This window comes from Cuculus canorus, chromosome 1 (genome assembly GCF_017976375.1).
Source record: "Cuculus canorus isolate bCucCan1 chromosome 1, bCucCan1.pri, whole genome shotgun sequence".
NCBI classification, from domain to species: Eukaryota; Metazoa; Chordata; class Aves; order Cuculiformes; family Cuculidae; genus Cuculus; species Cuculus canorus.
In genome coordinates this window covers 169011429-169033515 of record NC_071401.1, presented here as the reverse complement: position 1 = coordinate 169033515, position 22087 = coordinate 169011429, and the positions used below count along the sequence as shown (strand labels likewise).

The 22087-nt window shown below is 38.5% G+C and overlaps 1 protein-coding gene across 7 annotated transcripts in view; it reads left to right on the top strand.

Annotated features, from left to right (window-relative positions):
• Positions 1 to 22087, top strand: part of NR2C1 (nuclear receptor subfamily 2 group C member 1) — a 52939-nt gene that overhangs the window by 4271 nt on the left and 26581 nt on the right. For 5 of the 7 annotated variants that reach the window (XM_054053262.1, XM_054053253.1, XM_054053268.1 and 2 more), the window contains one exon: positions 18984 to 19091. In XM_054053262.1, coding sequence (XP_053909237.1) covers positions 19020 to 19091 — 72 coding nt within the window. In that variant the 5' untranslated portion in view covers positions 18984 to 19019. Of the gene's footprint in view, positions 1 to 15119; positions 15196 to 18983; positions 19092 to 22087 lie in introns of those variants that run through there. The other 2 variants (XM_054053246.1, XM_054053274.1) reach the window with 1 other exon arrangement.

Sequence of the window (22087 nt, the reverse complement as noted above, 5' to 3'; positions counted from 1 at the left end):
CAGACCTCTGAGGGTATTACCATCCACTGCGAGGAAGCCGTGAATAGCTGGGCTGGGTGTGGGGGCTGCAGGCCCTGGCTGGCACAGCTGTCTGCGGATGCTTTTTTGTCTCTTACAGGCTGCGGCAGGCAACCCAACAGTGACCCTCAGGGAAAACTAAACAAATCTAAGTCACTTTCTGGTAAATTTTTAAGATCATTTTCTCTCAGTGCTGTTTCAGGCTGCTTTTCGCACTTTAAACTTGTGCCTGTCCATTACTGGCATAAGGTAGCTGCTGCAGAACGGTATTTCATCAGTGTGAGAATGATGGATAAAACTGCAAAGGTACAGTTAATCGAATTCTTACTCTTGTGCATGCAGACTTGTCCATATTTTTACCCTTCAGTCAGCAGCTTTTGATTCCAGAGATTACTGTGTTAAATGCCTTGCCAAACCCTTAAAGGAATAAAGGATTTATCTTCTGAAGAAGCAAACTCTTACTTTCTAGTTCTATGAGATTGGATGGTTGCTTGTTCTTTCTGAGTGAGTCCCGTGTACCTTATGATGCAGTGCTGCAGACTTTGTAAGGAAGCACATTCCTTCCTGAAAAATCGTTGCCTTTCTGTATCAATATTCAGATTAAATTTGTTGATTTATCTGTGTCTCCTGTGAAAGGCTGTTCAGATTTGTTTAACTTGAATTAATTTTGCTCAACTTGATAGTGAGACAGGCTGGACTAAGCTAAGTATTTGACTGCCTTTGTAGGAAATTAAACCATGGACTTAAAAAACATAAACTACCAAAAACTAAAGCCAAACCCTCTGCTATTGTCATATTAGCTATAATTAATGGTTATTTCATTCCAAATAAGTTGAGGTCACTATTTATAGCTTAGCAGTAACTTCATGGCATGAAAACTGCCCTATTTGTTTTGGTAATATGTTTCCTTTGAAGTAGTAGCAGGAGGTGTCAACATGATGAATGCTTTCACTTCTCTGTGACTTAATCTGAATATTTTTTCCAGAGTGCTTTACAGACTTGTTTATAGGAATTTATAGGGGAAAAAAACCACAAAACCAAAAAACCCCACAAACAAAACCACACACTCTCTAACAAAATTTGATCCTGTGGAGTTGATTTAAAAAAACAAAAACCAAGCCAGGGAAGAGGAGAGCGATGATATTTATAAAGGGATATTTTCATTTGAAGACATGTCAACACTGATTTACTGGAAGGATCTTTGTGAAACTCAGAGGCTGTTTTTCGGAAGGAGGTTTCTGAGTATATGAATGTGTGCAAGTTGTAAGGGGAGAGTTGTTAGTAGTGCTGTTGAATTGGTTTGGAAGTCCTTTCTACAGTGTACCTTCATGTACCTCGTCTGTGGCTGTAGTTCGGTGAACGCTCCAAGCAGTCATGTCACACCACACCTGTATGGGCAGTTTGGTGTTGTATGTAAGCTGATGTGACAATGCAGGCTTTTCTTTTAAAAAAAATGGTTGTGATTTTGCTTCTACCTGCTTCTTTTGTTATGTATGCCAATTGTTAGCTGCAGGGTGAATAAGTTCAGAAGATGAGCTTACCTCACAGCTGTACAACCAAGAGGTCAAATGCAGAGGGGGCAAAGATGTCAGACAGGAGTGGAGCCTACTACTTGTCTTTGTGAGGTGCTGTAGTTGTACTGTACTGGATGTGACGCCTCAGTGTGTTTGGAAAGAAGGGTTCACACTCGCTATGCTGTCTTAGGGTAATCTTTGCGTGCAAGGTAGGAGAATGGACCTGACTGAACCTAATCCAGTGAAGGGGGACGTCTTCAATCAGATGGGCTTCATAGTGTGGTTCATTGTGCATCTTCAGCTCTGGTGCAAGGAACAAATTTGGGTTTTTTTCTTCGTGTACTGATGCAGGATTTTGCAGGCTTCAGATGGGGATGCAGACTATGGCTGACATTACAGAGGGCAGCTTGACCTGATTAAATAGCTTTCTCCATACCTAGCTCTGGCCTGTAGCCAGAACTGGTGTGAGTGTACTCAGCTTGCAGACAGCCCCCTTGCCTTTCCTCCTCTTTCCTCTCTCCTGTTGTTTGTAGGGCTTGTGAGCTGAGTTAGCTCTGTAGCTGCTCAGCTGCATTCTGGAGGTGGCATGGTAAAAGCAACAGGATTCCAGGCCTAAAAGCAAGACTGTCCCTTTGGTGGCCCAAACTGTAGGAATGACTCTACAGTCTGTTCAAAATACATCCTGGCAATTCTGTTCTCTCACCTCTCATCCCACTGTGGCACTCGCTTACTTGAAAAGAGATGCTTTAGAGCGATGCTGCTAAATTAATTGTACAGGCATGCCCGCAAATGCTTCTCTTTGTTTATTGCTGTGTGCCTTTTAATTACTCCCGTGTGCTTTTACAAGTGTCTCATCTTCCCGTGCTTGCCTGCAGGTTTAGCTGCTTTAGTTTCCTGTGATTACCTGTCTCTTGCATATTACTCTCTAAATTCTGAAGTCATGCAAATTTAATAAACAGTATCTAACTGGGTGTAAAGAGTCACATAAATATTCCTTACTTCATTGATAAAGAGAATGTTACTCCTTTTAGTCTACCAGCTGTTCTACCATCTTGAGCAATATGGCTCATAGAATGATAAATCCAAGGACACCTCATTTAGCTTGCCACATTCATTGAGCTTTTCTTATATGAAGCATTGAGCAGAGTAGCTTTGTTTGTTTCATTAATGTGTTTGGATTCCTTTTTTTAACCTACTATCTATAAAGCACTGCAGAATATTATTCTGAAGTCTAAAGAAATCTTAGAGTTAGGAGTTCTGTTACTTGTTTTAAGTACTGGTACTTCTAATCGTAGAGAGATTAAATATCTACATATAAAATAATAAGTACTTATTAAACAGGTTTCGCTCAGGTTATGCTGAATTCTTAATTAGTACATGATGAGTTTGAGAATGGAAATGAGGTCTAGTTTCCATTTTAAAGTACAGAACAGCTGTAAGCCTAGTGTGATGACCTGAGCTAAAATACCATATCCTTAGCTCATTTTTTGAGATCTGCTGAAAATAATTTATTACTGAAGCAGTATAACTATAGAGATTAAGACAGTTTCTTCTAAGAGGAAATACTATTCCAGCTAGCTTTCCATTATATTACCTTTTGAGCTTTCCTAAAATGTCATGTTAATCTTCCTGTATTTATCTTTACTCTGGTGTAAGAATAGAAAATAAGGTTCACAGTGACTTCTGCAGTCATAACTAGTTAACGTGTGTGTACCTCACCTCAAAAGTATCTAGAAAGTTCTTATTTAACTTTATTAGTTTAAATGTGCATCTGACTTTTCTACAGGTGGATTTAATCCAGGAAAGACCCTTGTGTCAGCACACATTCCATACATACACATAGTCATTACCAGAATGCATTCCGTACAAACGGAGTTAAACTTGTTTGACAGTGCCAGCAGAGTAAGGTAAACCACTCAAATTTTACAAGCATCTTTTTTGTACCAGTGAATCTACACTGGCCAGGTTTTTTTAAAGGTAAACTGAAGATCTCTGGAGTGGACAGAATTTTCTCATGTTTTGTCATCATACCGGTGTGGTTTGTTCTTACTCATTACAAGGATGTTAAATTAGAGTCAAGGTACTTGTGGTGGGGCAGCTATACCAACAGTGCAATGTACTAGAACAAGAGATGTTACCGTTTATATCAAATGGAGAGTCCAAATGTAAATATTTTTCTGGCTGCTGCTGTTGACGTCCTTAGTCTACACTGGTATGATATTTTGAAATATTATTATTAGGAACTTCTTACAATTAAAGTTGTGTAACTTTTGTCTCTGGAGAAGGGTACAAGTTAAACGTTGATGTCTTCTGGGTATAACTGTACTTTAGGAGAGGTTAGTGTTTCTGATTACCAACCCTCAAATCTGCTGGCTGTTCTTGTGGGAATGATTCCTAACCCATTTCAGTGATGTAAGCCAAGAACAATTTTAAAAGTAAGTCTTTCCTAAGTTATTTTGACTAAAACACTGGGAAAACTCTGGAATATAAAAACTGAGGAAGAAGTAAAGAGTGGTTAAATTGGTGCAAGTTAGTGAAAATTTTTTGCTGACGTGGTGGCTCATGGAGTGCTTATTTAAAGTAGTGATGGATAACGGTTGGCAATGATGCTATATTCAACACCAACTAGTTTGGGCTAGCAGTGATGATAGTGAAGTATTTAAAAGTGATTCTGACCACTTCCGCCAAGAAGGTTCACTAATTCATTTAGTAGGGCATAAACTAACAGTGTCTACTTAGGATTTACTTAGAGAATGAGTTTCTGGTTACATTTCATTTGAGTTTGAAGACTGAAGACAGAAACAATAAATGCATTCTAAGTATTACAGAAGTCTATAATGACTGTCTTTTGTCAAAATGCCTGCTTCTAAGATGTTCTTCTGTCAAATTGGATTGGGGAAGAGGAGACTGAGGGGAGACCTAATTGCTCTCTACAACTACCTGAAGGGAGAGCTGGCCTCTTCTCCCAAGTGACAGGGGACAGGACAAGGGGGAATGGCCTGAAGCTCCACCAGGGGAGGTTCAGGCTGGACATCAGGAAAAAATTTTTCACAGAAGGGGTCATTGGGCACTGGAACAGGCTGCCCAGGGAGGGGGTTGAGTCACCTTCCCTGGAGGTGTTTAAAGGACAGGTGGATGATGTGCTAAGGGGCATTAGGGGTTTAGGGATTGTTAGGAATGGTTGGAGTCAGTGATCCAGTAGGTCCTTTCCAACCTAGTGATTCTATGATTCTATGACTGCGGTTTTAAAAAGAAGAGGTGAATATGTAATTCTGTCTCTCCACAATTTAGTTTATTTTTCAAAGTTTATTGAAAAGGCTTTATCTTTTAATTTAATGATGTGGAAAGTAATACTGTCAAGCGTGCAAGAAATAACTTTGAAAACAAATGGCAGTGATTATACTTGTAAAGCACGTTTAATTAGTATAAATACAGATGCTAAAATTTGTGTTATTCTCTGCCTAGAGCAACATAAGAAAAGCCTTACTGTGTTGGGTATCTTCTAAGAAAGTGATTTTTCCCTGGCCCCAGAAATTTACCACTAATGAGAATACACAAAAGAATCATCACAGACTGAGGGAATAGAAGGGAACAAGAGTAGGATGTATCGGGAGGGTTGGAGAGGCGGTGATCTAATCATTTGACAGTCTTAAGTGTTGTCAGTTTTGACATTGATGTCAGCCACACACCTCTTTTAAGACAAATTGAAGGAAGGTTATGTATTTGTTTTGTAATGTTTTAGAAAAAGTATCTCCACTCTTAATGGCAGGTCTGCAAGAAGTTGTATAAGGAAGTAAAAGCTGAAGCAGTGAACAGTATCATTAGCTAAATGGCCGTGGTGCACAGCATTTCTTATTGCTTCATTTTTCAAAACTTTCATGGTAAAAGGACAGGCAAGGATCTTAAGCTGGTATGAAAAAGGGAAATAAGTAGTGCAATTAAGCAGTAATTGCTATAAGCAACTATAGACTCACTGGATGAAACTGAGCAAAGAAAATAATTTTTGCAGCAGTATTGAAATGAGATATGAATGAGGTGAAATTTAATTGGACAATGTTTGCAGACACCTTAGTGCTTCATGTATTTGCAGGAGCCTTGGCTCTTCTTCCCCCTCGTGAAGTAACAACAGAACTGTAATATTATTACAGTTCTTTTAATTATGGGACATTACAAAGAAGATCCTAAAAGTATGTGCAGTTTTTTCATGTTGTGTTCTCTGGTCTCTTTTTTAATTTCAGCTGTCATCATTTCGTCGTTCTAGATAACTTTAGAAAGGAGATATAAATGTGATTAGCAGTCTTTAACAAACATCTGGATAAAGTTTGGTTTATCTCGATTTGTCTTATTCCCTTGGAAAGGAGAACAAAGCATTCTCAAGCATGAAACCATCAATTTGACTCTGTCTACTACTTGCCTATACCACCAATAAAAATACTTCTTGTATGTTGCCTGATGTGTCCTTTGAAGGTATGGGGCATAGTTTGGACAAGTGTCAACAAAAGAAGTGGTTTTGAAATCAGGAAGTTTCACATTAGATGAGAACACCTTGAAGATTACTTCCAGTTGTTGAAGATCAAAACTCAGACTGTGGCAATAGTCATTTAAGTCTTTCTTTACTAGGAAATGAAGATTTCTTCTGAAGTGTTCAGTTTATATTTCCGTCTTTCAGATAGCTCGAAGTTTAGAATATATTTATCATTTCACATGAAACAATTCAGCCTTTGGGAATGTTGGCTAGAGTAGCTTGGGAGAAGAAGCTTTTAAAAACATGAGAAACATGCTAAATTTGTAAGTTTATGTAACAAAACTAAATATAGCCACACATTTTTTCCACTTAATTCTTTGCAGAGATCTCTAAAAATCAAACTAAAGGGCAAGAAGGAAATGTGCAGGCAGTGGAAGCAGGAACAAGTGTCCTGGGAAGAGTAGAAGTTGTGTAGGGTTGGCATCAGAAAGGCCGAGGCACAGCTAGAGCTAAAGCTGGCAAGGGATGCAAAGAATAATAAGGGCTTCTAGAGGTATGCCAGACAGAAAAGGAAGATAAGAGAAAGCGTACCCGTTGTGGTTAACACAGAAAGGTGGGCAAGAGCTGGCAACGTCTGCTTGCATCCCAGAAGGCCAACTGGGCTGCATTAAAAGAACTGTGGCCAGCAGGTCAAGGCAGTTGATTCTTGCCCTCCACCCTGCTCTGGTGAGACCCCAGCGGGAGTATTGTGTCCAGCTCTGGAGCCCTCAGCATGGGAAAGACATGGGCCTGTTAGAGCGGGTCCAAAGGAGGGACACAGAAATGATCACAGGGATGGAATGCCTCCACTATGAAGATGAGGCTGAAAGAGCTGGGATTGGTCAGCTTGGAGAAGGCTTCAGGGAGACCTTATTGCAGCCTTTCAGTACTTAAAGGAGGCTTACAAGAAAGATGGGGATAAACTTTTTAGCTGAGCCTTGTGTGATAGGACAAGGGGTAATGGTTTTAAACTAAAAGGGGGTAGATTTGGACTAAGGACGAGGAGGAAATTTTTACAATGAGGGTGGTGAAACAACAAAACAAGCTGTCTAGAGAACTCGTGGGTGCCCCATCCCTGGACGCATTCAAGATCAGGTTGGATGGAGCTCTAAGCAACCCCCTCTAGTTGAAGATATCCCTGCGTATTGCAAGGGGGTTGGAGTAGGTGAGCTTCAAAGGTCCCTTCTACCAAAACCATTCTATGATTAATTCAGTAGAGCATTTGAGCGATGCTGCTTCTGCTTATGACCACTGTTAAAGCCTGACCAGCGTTTCAGACTGGTTGTCTGCTTCTAAGTATTTGAATCAGTGCTTTAAGAGCTGTAATGGACTGACTGCTAAGAAGTATTAATCTGCCAGTTGTTCTTTTGTACACAAAGGAATTTCATCTGCTGAATTGAAGCCAGCATAAGATCATATCCTCATAATCAGTATAGCTGCATAGATCAGGCTTGATGTACATTGGTCTTAAGAAGTCACTGTGTTAAAAAATGAAATTACCAGAGGGATATATTGGTATTTGTCTATTTTAAACAATCAGTTTAGTTTTGTTTACAGGCTTGTTTCACTACAGAAGACTGAAAATGCAATGTTGCAACAGTTTAAATGCACCACTACGTTTTATGCCTAAAATAGGACTCAACAGTTGGCAAGTCAAAGCAATTAAAGTTTCACAGCTTCTACATAAATGTGTTAATCATCATTTATAAGTCAAGGACTTTACACCTCTGTCGTGTATCCTCAAAAACATGTAATCACAAGCTCAATATCCTGAAAAACTGAATGTGCAGTGGAATAAATAAATAAGGCTTTACCAGAACAATGGTGCTTCATGCCCAAAACCTTAACTATATGTATTTTTTATTATTCTTTAGTGATACCTTTGAATGACAAAAACTTAAACAGAAAAATGTGAAGAGCTAATACCCACTTCCTTTTGTTCAAGTGATATCTTTTCTAAAAAGAATCCAGTAGGATGACTAATGTCACATCAAAGGAGGGCTCAAATCACCAAGTTTTAATGCCTGCATGAAAATGCAGAAAACCTGAGAACACTTTTCCAATGCATCAATCACTGTTATAAATACTAAGAAACCATTACTTTTGTAGCTCTTTCGTAATGTAGCAGTTGTCTGTTGGTGCTGATATGAATTATATCTGGGAAAGAGCCTTGTTATTGTGTTAGTCAGAGATTTTTGTAGTAATTGTAAAAGTGTACTAATTCTGTCACTTCAGTTATGCCACTTAAGTTCCAGAAACTGATTTTTTTTTACTATATATATGCATGCATGTGTACTCACTTTATGCTATCACAATGCTTTCTTTGTATTATTTTTCTACACAATTGGTTTCTGCATACAGGTTATAATAATTGCCTGTCAAAGGTAGTGTGCTTAATATTTTTATTTATCACCGACATGATGTTCTTTTTCCGCTGTGTTTGCCCCGTGTGCTCATGCTCAGGTGATTTGTCTGGCTTTGACAGCTGGTTCTGCATCCACGGACAGAATCTCTTGTGCTTGTTCCAGGCAGTGTGGAGAGGTAGGAGAGCCTCAACCAATTCTCCAGAGTCTTCTTTATTACGAGACTTCAGTGTTGTTTGTATGCTTGAAGTACTGTGTTCACACAAGTCTCGTTTAAATAAGAAGCAGGTGGCTCTTTTAAATAAAGCTTCAAAAATTCACTTCTAATGGTTTATGCCTCTCTGAAAGTTGGTTTTCCTATTTCTGGGGCATCATAATTTAATGCAGTCTATTGCTTTACTGTTTTACTGCAAGATAAAACATGTTAGTTTAGATCACTTTCGGTTTCTAAGGTAACTTGTTTTACTAAAACATCTTGCTTGTGAGGGCAGTCACACGTGGTTTTGGAGAAGTTAACTATCAAGTGCAAAGAAATTCCTTAAAGCACACACCTCTTGATTCTGAAGGTCAGTCTTTGCACTGCAGAAGTGCACCCTTAATGATCGACACTTAAATGTTTGTTGAGGATTTTTTTTTTCTTGAGAGCTGTGCGATTTACAGCTCATTCTCTAAAGTCTATGGTTGTGGAGAAAAATACCTTGAAGGTGCTTTGAAGGGAAAGGAAACATTCTCCAAGTCCAGAAATAGCTGGGTTTGAAGCTCTTGTGAGCACAGATTTCTCTTTCTTGGTTCTGAGAAGCATGTTTCCAAGAAAATATTTTTAACTAGTAGAATTCTGATTAGGGAAGGATAGGAGTGTTGCTTGTTTAGGGAATATTGATCTAGTCAGGCTTTCAAAGTCCTTTGTAATTTCATTAGGTTTTTATTTAGCAATTATCACCTTTAAAGCAGTTTGATTCTAAACTGTTTGTCAAAGGATTTACTTACCACTGCCCTTTGGGTTTTCTTTAATTTTGCTTATTTTGGGAACATTTAGACTGTATTGCCACAACTGAGTATATCTTGGAGGTTGTGGTTGAGTAACACTCTGTTCTGTTCCAATTTCCTTCCTACTTTTTTCTCATTGCAAAAATTGCTTCAAAACTAATACATCATCAAGACAAGGGATCTTTTTAGAAAGATAACCTATTCCACTGCTCTTAAGAGTAAAACAGAGAATACTTATATTGCTCCTAACAGCAAGAATAAAGGATGCCTATGGCTAATTCTGGATTTGAAGGAGCTGAGTGTTTTCAATATTTTATTATCTCTCTTTGATAACACTGAATTAATAATCCACTCAATTAATAATGTAAAAATTCGTGTTCTCTCTCCTAGCCGTTCATCTTGCTCACAAGAGAGAGATCTTGTTACAGACAGGTATTAGCACCAATACTAAATTCTTCTGTAACCAGTACAAGTTCTCCCCATTCTATTGGTGAGGACTTGGCAGTATGGCAGAGAACACAAAAGCCCAACATCTTAAAGATGAGACACTATTTAGTTCTGTAGTGGGGCTTGAAGAGGTCAGTATCTGTTAAGTGGAGGACTAAAATCTGCTGAGAGGTTGAAATATCTGTGCTGAAGAGTATTTCTAGTAGTGACTAGGAGGGCTAGCTATACATAAGCTCATGCGTGTGCAGCTTTTATAACTGCAGTGCTTTCCTTGCATGGATTTTAAGTGTGGCTTTGACTATTAAGGTTCTCATAATTAGAAAATAATTCCCTTCCTAGAAATAGGGGGTGAGGCAATAAGATAGATCCTTGTCAATCTCCTAATTGTACAGTACTTTGGCTTAGGACCAGAAGTCTCTGCTAGGCTACTTGACCATCACAAGCATTGCCTATTTTGTCCTGTGGCTGTGTGTTGCTTTTTTTCATCTCTGTTTCTTGTTTCTTCACCAGGTTAGTCTGTAAGATCAAAAATAAGTGTGTCTAAGCTCCAAGGGCCATCTGGCAACAATTTATAGAGCTGTGAGAAAGTATAGGAGACTTCAGATGACTTAAACAGATTTAAATTTCTGCTGCTGAGGAAAGGTGTGATCTGCAGTTCCGCTCCACCACTGGTGCAGCAGTAGCATTTGCATGGTAATAAAGCAAATGCAAGTCATTCCTTGAGCTGAGAACTAACATGGACAAAAATAAAACTTTGCTACTGGCTGTGAAGTCACCAAGGTACCAGTGCTGGCAGCACAGAGCGAGGTTCGAAACTCAGTCTAAGAGATAAATTAGGCCTAGCCCTTTTGGTGACAGAATTGTTTTGAGTAAGGTAGTACTGAATCTAAAACTTCCTTGTCAAGGCTATGGACAAAGTACTTATAGAGGCTTGGAGAAATTAGATCTCTCCATCTTACATGTACTGAGTCTGTGGCAAAAATATTAATGTGTTGATATGTTAATTTAAAGTAATTGCATGAGAGAGAACATTAAAAGGAATCTTTAATTATAACTTTGCAGTGCCTCAGGTATGATAGGTGAGAAATTTTTTTATTCTTCATGTCTGAGTCAATTTCTGCAAAAGGTATTTTCCGTATTTTGCCTTCTGTGGAAGTTCAGTAGTTGACTGCAGGCTTTTACTAGATGAACAATAAATTAAGCTTTTCTTTTCACTGTACTGTGGTGTTTGTTTCCATATGCTGCTGAGTTGGTGCAACAAAGCTATGGCAGTAATAATTAGTATTCAGTGTTCTTGTTGGAACATGCTAATTCTGCAGGCAAAACACTAGAGTTTTAGAAAAGCATAAAATAAAGTAGCCATAGCCTCCATTGGTAATTATTACTAACATTGAGAAGGTCATAAATACACTTTTTTATGGGCAGGATTATAGAGGTGTCTTCTGATGGGAAAATGATACTGATGTGGCCTAGTTTCTTTCATAAAATAATGTAGAAGATGCTAGAGACAGTGATTGCAGAATGGAAGGTGTCACTGCTGTCTCAAAAGGATGACACAGGGGAACATGTATTCTCCATAAATCTGGTTTGAACTGCTTGAAATAAGGTTTCTCGTGCATAGCTCTTTAAACTAGATGCTCGGTGAAGTAAGACTTTAAAATTAGATACTCGTTTATTGTGTCCTTGATAATTGCACAGTAGACCTATATGGAATATTTTGCAAGTCAAACTGCAGAATATTGGGGATTTTTTGTAATTGCAAGCAACTCTTGTTCATATGACTAAGAAAATAGTGCGTATTTGAGTAGTGCAGTATTCCATGTAGAAAGGGATGTCAGGAAGTATCTAGTCCAAAACGCCACTCAAGGTAGTATCAGCTCTGAGATCAGACTAGAATTTCAGCATTTTACTTAGTTTACTTGTAAGTTTTTGCAAATGCTTATCATACACACACTATTTCTGGTATGTCAAATTGCCACAAAGCAGAAAATCTTTCTCTGAAATAACTCTGCAAAAAGTATCTTTCTTACCCAGAAGTGTCTGTTTTGTTAAATAGTTCTCTAGTTAACTCTGAAGATATTACACTTTTTTTTCTTTTTAATGAAGTATTATTCATTCCTGGCACCATGTGTGTAAGCTGCTATGTATTAGAAACATACAGTAGTTTGAGTTGGGAAGGATCTTAAAGATTATCCAGTTCCAGCTCCCCTGCCATGGGCAGGAACACCTTCCCCTAGACCTGGTTGCTCAAAGCCTCATCCAACTTGACCTTGAACACCTCCAGGGGTGGAGCTTCCACAGCTTCCCTCGGCAACTTGTTCCAGTGCCTCACCATCCTCACTGTAAAAAATTTCGTCCTAATATCTATTCTAAATCTCTCCTCTTTCAGTTTAAAACCGTTACCACTCATCCTATCCCTGCACTCCCTGATAAAAAGCCCCTCCCCAGCTTTCCTTATAGGCCCCTTTAATTACTGAAAGGCCAGTATAAGGTCTCTGCAGAGCCTTCTCTTCTGTATTCTTATTTGTTGCTAGTATTTTATTTTAATAAAAGAAAACAGCTGATGAAATACAATGGCTGTCTTGAAAGTCTAAGTGCTCTGTCAATAGTGCTTGTGCTGCAGCTTGCTGCGTGCAGAAGTCAGTTAAAAGAGTGCTCCTGCAAGGGTGCCGACAAATGTTAGATCTTCTGAGGGGATAATGCTTTACAGCTAAGCTTCATTCTCATATGTTTTATGTGTATGCCTGTCATCTTTTGTCTGAATTTAACTAATAGTGCAGCATACTGGTGAGTGATTAAGAATGGGGTCTATAGCGCCCAAATATTTCTATAGTCTTCCCTTCCATACATTGATCAGTCTTTAGTATACTGCTATGCACACTTCCAAGGTCTGCAGTTGCCCCGGTCGAAAAAGATCACTCTTTCAAATTATAAGAGCAGAGTGAGCTTCAAAATTAGTTAGATTTTTCTTTGCATAGTTGATTGGAAAAGTTGAGAGGTCTGTAGGGTAGGAGATAGTTCCTAGAAGTTCTAGCTAAATTTGAAGAGTGTAAACCACCTAGCTTTTATATATAGCTTATCTACATATGTAACTACTTGCGTTAGCATTCTAACTTGTTGTGTGGTTATGCAGCCCAGTTCCTGTTTATGAAATCAATCAATCAATCAATCAATCGATCAGTCTTTTGTAATGTATAAAAAATCCTTTAGACTGACAGCATTTATTCATATATTCGTATAGGAAAATGTGTGATGGTATTAAACTTCTTTATAACTTTGATTGCAAAGACAAGGCTGCATAACTCAAGTACCTTGTATAGTTGAAACAAAGCAAACCAGTTAATGGAGAAATCCTATAATGTCAGAGTACTGTCTTGGTTCATAGAAGAAGTGGACACAGGTAAACCGACAGGTGTGATCTATCTAGACTTCTGTAAAGCCCTTTGACACAGTCCCTCACAACATCCTTCTCTGTAAATTGGAGAGATATGGATTTGATGGGTGGACGGTAAGGTGGATAAGAAACTGGTTGGATGGTCGTATTCAGAGATTAGTGGTCAATGGCTCAAAGTCCAGATGGAGATCCGTGGCAAGTGGTGTTCCTCAGGGGTCCGTAGTGGGGCCGGTGCTGTTTAATATCTTTATCAATGATACTGACAGCCATATTTAGTGCACTCTCAGCAAGTTTGTGGGTGACACCAAGCTCAGTGGTGTAGTTGCCACACCGGAAGGAGGGGATGTCATCCAAAGGGAACTGGACAGACTGGAGAAGTGGGCCTCTGAGAACTCCATGAGGTTCAACAAGGCCAAGTGTAAGGTCCTGCACCTGGGTCAGGGCAGTCCCCATTTTCAGCATATGATGCGGGATGACATCGTTGAGAGCAGCCCTGCAGAGAAGGACTTGGAGGTGTTGGTCAATGAGAAGCTCGACATGAGCTGGCAATGTGTGCTTGCAGCCCAGAAGGCCAACTGTATTCTGGGCTGCATCAAAAGAAGCATGGCCAACAGGTCGGGGGAAGTGATTCTGCCCCTCTATTCCTCTCTTGTGAGACCTCATCTGGAGTATTGTGTCCAGTTCTGAAATCCTCAATGTAAGAAGGACATGGAGCTGTTGGACCGGGTCCAGAGGAGGGCTGCAAAGATAATCGGAGGGCTGGAGCACCTTCCCTACAAGGGCAGACTGTGAGAGTTGGGCCTGTTCAGCCTGGAGAAGAGAAGGGTCAGAGGAGATCTTATAGCGGCCTTCCACACCTGAAGGGGGCCTACAGGAAAGCTGGAGAGGGTCTATTGTTAAAGGCTTGTGGAGATAGGACCAGAGGGGATGGGTATAAACTGGAGAGGGGTGCATTTAGACTGGACATTAGGAAGAATTTCTTCACTATGAGAGTGGTGAGACACTGGAACAGGTTGCCCAGGGAGGTTGTGGATGCTCTATCCCTGGAGGTGTTCAAGACCAGGCTGGATGGGGCCATGGTCTAGTGGGATGTGCCTGCCCATGGCAGGGGAGTTGGAACTAGATGATCTTCAAAAGCCCTTCCAACCCTAACTATACTATGATACTATGATAAGTAGATACTATTTTTAACAGAGGATTTGTCAGGAAAATTGTTTATAGTGCTTTATCATTAGTGTATGTACCTTTTAAGTACCGCCTAGTGAATATTTGTAAATTGATACCCAGACAAACAAGGCGTGCATCTGAATACTTCTTGCTGCACTTACGTAGCAGTGCCTGTTAAATCCTACAAAATTCTTCCTAAGAAGATTTGGACTTATTATGGTGTAACTACAGTACTGATGGCAAAACAGCATCTTTTTTTTAATTGTGTATATTTCCTGCCTCGCAAGTAGTGTTTCTTATTAATTACAAAAATTAGATTCAGGCACTCTAAGTACTAAAAAGATCAGTTTGGGTTCAGAAGAAGTTATACTTTCCCCCCTTTAAGTCACATTAACAAAATTGGTTATGTTCCAGTGGTTAAGATGTTAATTATGTCCCTACTGATGTCATGGTCAGTAATACACTTCTGTTCTCCCGGGGAGCTTATTATATTGTTGCTCTTTGTGAAAGCAGAGGACAAAAAATAGGAAGTCTCAGGGTGAGTCATTTGAATAAAAAGATATATAAGTTTACAAATGGAAAGTAAATTATTACTTCTGTAGTACAATGAAACTTTATATTCTGAAGGGATGTCACCTTCAGACAACCATGAACATACTTCAGTCCAATATATATTCACTATTGAGGCTAGAGATCTTAAGAATCTTCTTTCCTTTCTTTGACAGGAAATTCTGGTGGCTAAAGATCATGGCAACCATAGAGGAACTGGCCCATCAAATTATTGAACAGCAAGTGGGAGAGGTACATAAATTTTGAGTCCCGTTTAAGAGTCAGTGGATCATAAAATGTACAGACTGATATGCAAAGGCCAAAATCACAAGGGTTTAGTACATGCAAAGCTTCTAGAGACTCTCCCATGGAAGACTAGAATAACTTATGTTTGTTTTAAAGTTATGCTGCAAAGTCTTTTTTGCTAAAGTTTTTCCCATAGAAATGAAGCTAAGGAAGATCTGGCAGTGTTTCCAGTAAGTGGCTAACTGTTCAGCTCTGCGTTTTGGGTCTGTAGTGGTCTTCAGAGAGCTGTCTGGTTGTATAATTACTTTTGTTCACTTGCAGTTAAAAATTTTACAATCAAGAGAGTTCTCAGCACATAGATATTACTTTCCAATTGAGTAATTGCTTCGGTTGTCATTTTTGGTTTTGCTAGAAAAGGCCGTGCTCTTCACTGTAAAATATTTGTTATTTTGTTTAAGCCAAAAGGAAGAATGTACTCTTGTTTCTGCTAATTTCTGGATTTTGTTTTCTGTACCCTGTGTGCAGAATCTGTGTGCCACAGTCAGAGAACTTCCAGAGATGCACAGATAGTTTGGAACTGTGGGTAAGAGTAGTCATAGAATCATAGAATAGTTTGAATCGGAAGGAACCTTAAAGATCATCTAGTTCCAACCCCGCTGCCATGAGCAGGTTGTTCTTTTCAGTACTTTTTTTTTTTAACTGCAATTAAAAAACTATATTCTGTATAGAACTGTCAAGCTGACGTTTTGTGGCATCGAAGAGCAGTTTTACCTTACACAGCATGTAGATCATGGTGTTTTAAGGGAGCGAAGTTAGAACGGTCCTGAATACGTAGCTTATTTTGTAAAGCAAAGATAATTCATGTAAGACTCGAATTGCTTATGAAGCATCACGTGTACGGGTCGCTTGAAAGTATTTCTTTTAAACTGTAAATGTTGCTGTATAAGGAATGCTTCCTTTACTTAACCAAAGAAATGGATAAATGGTTTTAATACGGACAGTATTCATACTCATGAAAAAGCAGACATTTTTAAACAGCAGTCTTTGAAAATGTTGGCAGTAGTTTGACAAGCATTTCTTTTGATGCTGCTGGCAGATTAAGCAATCCCTCCAGAGGATTAATTCCACTCTCATTTGCTCTGATGTGCCTGCTTCTGAGCGTTGTGGATATCTGAATTGAAGATTTGATGTGTATTAAGAATAGCCCTTGTTTGTCTGTCTGTCTGCTAGTCTGCTTTTTAAACTGCGTCAGTGTCCTCTTCCAGATCACTGAATGATGAACCCAGCAGTTTTACCTACCAAACTGAAGGGATAGAAGCAAATAGGTTATAAGAGCCGAGACTGCTACCAAAAGTAATGCCTTTTTGGGTTAAATTTCATTATCAGCTTAGGCTGATGGGAGTTTATATTTCTGCTGCTAACAGTCTTACTCATCACTCCTTCCCCTTCTCATACTCACCTCCAGCTGTGTGTTCTTACCTCCATTCTTCTACTGGTACTGGTGTTTACATGGTGGTGTGGTTGCAAAATCAGAAAGCTGATCCAGGAGGAATGAATAAGCTTCTCAACCTGTAACAAAACAATACCTTTACTACAAATAGATATATATTCTCTAAATTAATTCTTGGGGCGGAAAGGAGGGGCAGTTGAAGAGGAGCATTTTTATTATTAATACAGAATTGCAGGATGTTCCAGAGTTTTTGAAATGCAAAAAGTTCAGGGAATTACTTGGGAATTTTAGACAAAAATTTCAGTTTTAAGGTATCTGTACACTGTAAAGACAAACTTCCCTTGTGCTATGAAAGTCTGACCTTTCTGGTCAAGACACTGCAGATAGCAGCTGTACTTACTAATTTTATTGACAGATAATATAATGTATAAATAATACCTTCTCCCCATAAACCCTTAGTTGTAGCATGTGAAGAATTTTTATAATACTGATAACTGTTAAAGCATGGCTACAAATTGTGTCCAAGGGCATTCACATAGAGATTGAAATTTGTTTTAAGATACACCGCTTGGCAGGTTAAAGCATTTCATTAATTTTCTCTTAATTTTCTTGAGAGTTTCCTGATACAGAATTCTGTTGATCAGGTTTTGTCGCTTTAATAGAAAAGCAGAACAGAAAAGGCCAGTTGCTGTGTTTCCACACCAGAAATTCTTTTGTCACTTTAAGTAAGCCATTAAGGTAAAAATATTTTACTGTAAATGTAGCGAGACCGTAATGAAAGATATTGTGTCTCATGAACATCAATTAATAAATATTCAATCAGATTGACTTACATGGATTTGTCAACAATGAATTATTTTACATAACATGTTTCTAAATTTCAGATTGGGAGGTATTTCAAAATGGATTTAAAACACTGAAACAGAATTTTCTAACTAGCAAAACTGAGCTATTAAATTAGATTACAAGCTTTTCCATTCCCTTTACCGTAAGAGTGTCAGAGTTTTCGTAGCCTTGTGCAGAGAAATTGGAAGTTGGTGAAACTGTAAGGTTTCATCTATTAAAGCAGTGCATCCATCCTTAAGGTAGGTGCAAAAATATTTGCCATTTTTAACCATCAACTTTAAAGCTGTTTATCTCAGCTTAGAGTAAAATGTGTTAAACAAAATAAGAACTGTTAGAATCTACGCATTTTTGCCAACGAGAAGCAAGTCTATTTGTTCCATTAGCATAGAATTCTGGAGTCTTAGAACATGAAACCATCAAAGGTTTTTGAGCTGCTGCTTGTTTTTGTAGGAAGTTGCTGAGATGCTTAAAAATGTGGTAATCTGTGGGAGAGAGGCCTGGTGGGTAAGTTGGGTTAGGTAGAGTTTTGTGGCCCAGGTTATGCAGCCTCCATAGAGTCATTTGCAAGAATGCAGTCAGATGTTGGACATGGAGAAAAATTGATCCTTTTAGACTGACTAATGTTGGATTAATAATGTAAATATTGCAGTTCTTGGTGCATTTTGTTGATTTCCTGGCAATACTACTCTGCTGTACTGGTTTTGTCAGGGTATAAGAAGTTGTAGTGGGTGATTCCACTTGCTGACCACCTAAGAGTGACCAAAAGCTTCTTTTGATGCAGCTGCAGTTTGGCAAAGTGTCTTGGTGCTTCACCTCAGTTCAGCCACTGCACGGAACATGGTCAATTCTCATGTAGGATCTTATTTTTCATCACATGTCACAATGCAATCAGAAATGGTTTGGGTTTGTTGCACAAAAGAAATGCATCTGGCCCGTGCGGCACCCATTTGTAAAGCTTTTTTGATTTTCCGGTATGGTGCAAATGTCAAACAACTGTTGAACCATCAGTGTTCAGTTCTTCTGGAACCTCTCGAGTTACTTTACCTGGGCCTGCTTCAACACCGGCCCTCAACTGATAGTTGTCTATTGCAAAAGTGTATCCACAACCCTCCTCGTCTTCAAGGCTCTCATTTCTGTTACAAAATTTTTGGAACCAATGTCGAGCTGTAGATCATTGATGGTTCCCTGGCCAAATGCTTGATTGATATTGCTAGCAGTTCCCACTCCTTTACATCCTCCTTTGAAATAATACAACACAGTTGCTCAAATTTGCTTTTTTCCCATCATTATTTGACAGTATAATATGGAAAAGAATAAACAGTGAAAACAGAATCATAACCAAATTTTGTGGTTTAAAATTACATACAACATGAACACGGTTAAATAAAAGTTTAATCCACAGTAGGCAGCACAGTTTGCAGTGACAAAACCAACAGTTATTTTTGCACAGACCTAACGTATCCATTGTCAGTCTCTTACATTTGTTTCTTCTTTCTAGATTTCCCATTCCCAGGGAGCTGTTACACAGACACTAATGGATGGGACAGCACAACGAATACAGATAGTCCCTGCAGATTCAGGCCTCTCTTTACCACAACGTATCCAGGTACGCTTCATCTGATACGTTTTAAAAGCAGAGATCAACTATTGGATTCTACCAGTTTTCTTATATGATTCTTTTTTATTTCTGTCATATTATTTATTTGCTGGAATGTAAATGTTCTGCCCCGGGTGGCAGATACCATCTCTATACAAAAAGGAATAAAGCATCATTCCAATACTTCTGCTTTTTTTTTACTTTTATTTCTCCTAAGAACTTTAAGATTTACCAAAAATATTAACCATTGAACAGAAAAAGACTTCTCCCAATACTGCAATGATTTGTCTCTTTAAAAGCTAGTAATTTTTTGGTAATTCAAGTGATTTGTTGGAACATTTCTACATTTTGGAGCAAGGAGGGAGAGATAGACTGCACTATATTGTTGATACAAGTAATGAAAAAATGCAAGGCAACCCCAATGTCTCTATCCTTCTAGTGTCTGAGAAGGATACTGGTTTTTGATTGTCCCAACCAGTGTTATGTGTCCCAATATGCTAATTCATAACCTGGCCAAGTCATAATCTCCAATTCAAGTGAAAGAAGGAGTTCTTGGCAATGTATGTAGTTAGATGTCTGTATATGGAGATTAGGAAGATTTTGGGAATAAAATTTTATATTTTATCCATAAAAAGTCAGTGCAAGTCCATGCAAATGTTTTATTTTTAAATGTCATGCTAGAGGAAAATATCAACTGCAGAATAAATTAAAAACTATTCTCAAATACATGTTGTTGCATACAGAAATGCTCTAATTTAAGCAAGCCGGCTGCTAGTATGATCTTGGCTGCTTTTTTCTTTTGCTGTCTTAATTCTTCAGTATTTTCCACTGTTTTTTTCCTGTTTTGGTGCATTGCATTCAAGCTTTGTCCTGTCTTCCAAGACTCTTCACAACTGACCCCTCCCTACATGGTCTTTTGTTTTGTTTTATCCCCCCCCAGCTGTGCTCTGGTCACTATACCCATCTTATTTATCCAGTAGATTTTTACTCTTTCAGCTACTTGCACTCCTTTTCTGCACTTTGCGTATAGCTGTACCTTTTATTAACTAGTTTATGTTAATCAATTAACCACTCTGACTTTACCCTCTGTTTTCCTTGTCAACACGTGTATGCTATTACGTCCATGTGTGAAGCCGTTTAATGTGCTTTCAGCACCAGGGTCTGAATGTGGGATGACGACTCATAAACCCCTGAATCTTTATTGTTGAACAGCTGGACAGGCCTGTTGGTTCAAAGCCAGAGGCAGACTCCTAACCCTTCTGTGCCAGCTTTTTCGGGGAGAGGTGAGAACTGCATTTGGTTAGGCACTAATTACTGCAACTATAGCGGACATAGAAGGATTGTATCTTTAGGACCTTCATGTAGTTAGTCATTATCTCGTGTTGCTGGAAAATCACTTGTTCCTAGCGCAGCTGCTTTGTCCCTTGTCTTTTTATCACTATGCTCATTGATTCTTGTTTCAAAATGGATGGTAAGTGCTTTGGGGCAGTGGTTGTCTCTTCATATGTGTGGAATGACACTCAGTTTAATGGCATTCTTCCTGTAACAGGCACTTACAAACATGTCACCAATATAAATAATAATAAATTAGATATGAAGTAGAATTTAGTAATGAAAGCTTTCCTCAAAGCAGAATTTATGTGATGAGTAAAGTAGCTCATAGGAGCAAACACACTTCAATAAAATGTTCAAACCAGATGTTAAATTTATTCATTTTGAGTTTATATTTTCAATCAGTATTTTTCCTGTATTATTTTTAAGTAAGCATAAAGATTTATCTGAAATCTTGAAATACAAAATCCTCAGTAAAATGTACTTTTAAAACATATTTCATTAGTCACCCTTTGTAGAGTTGAATTTGTTGTTAAACAGACATTTCTGTTCAAAACCAGCTCTGTTATAAACAGATGGATGAGCCTCTGTGTTTAGACATTGAGGATTTTTTCTAAAATAGAAGCACAGAATTACTGAGGTATTTTCTTTATTGAAATTATGTTCAAATGGAAGTCAAAACTTGTTAACAGATAAGGCTTACAAACAATAAAGGAAAATACCATCCTCCATTATCATCAGGGTGCTTAACTGTAATACTTGGGGGAAATGTATTAATTAAGCAGACAATCCTGAATATATTCCTGGTTTATAACGTTATCCCTTTAGCAATATCGAGTTTCAGATTATTAAGAGACATAATGTGTTGTGACTGAGCCCTAATGGATTCCCTTGAGAAGTTGTTTTATTTTTGATCATTTTTTCCTCTTACGTAAACACTTAGGTACTGCAAATTGTTATACTTTGGTGAACTGCTCCACTTTTCAGAGTCCCATTGCACTTTAGGTGGAGTTTTTGCAGGTATATGTCCATAAGTGGCCAGCTGCAGGCAGACTATGTTGAATTGTTTAAACTGATCTTAGGCCTCTGTCAGCTACAGAAATGATTTGTGCAGATGGAATAGCTTTGTGGGGGTCTTATTGTAACACTGTACCTACTATATCATGTAGTGAAAACTAGGTGGACATCCTCCTAGAACTGCAGGAAGCCATTTAAAGAATTGGGACACTGTTAAATAGGTGGTGAAATGAATTGTGTGAAGTAGTAATGGTTCTTCTACTGATTGTCCTTCTGTATTTGTCTACAAATTTGTGTTGCTTTTAAATTATGAAGCTGGACTGCAATAGATAAAAACATAAATTAGCATGTATACAAAGAAGTCATTTCAACTGTAGTTCCAATTTGTGTGTTCGTTGTTGGAACACGCTGTTTTTTTAATTAGTTTTGTTCCATACTTCGTATAAACCTATGTAGATCAAGTCTATGGCTTTTTGGTGTATGCATAGTTGTACTTTTAAGTTATAATAGGGAGAGAGATCTTGGATAAGAGTGTCTTTCAAAGAGCAGGTATGGAAATTCGGGAAACAGCATCATACTCATTATTTATTCGTTATTCAGGATAACATGCATTGAATTTCTCCTAATCCAAATAAAGTAGATGTGTTTGGAGAGAA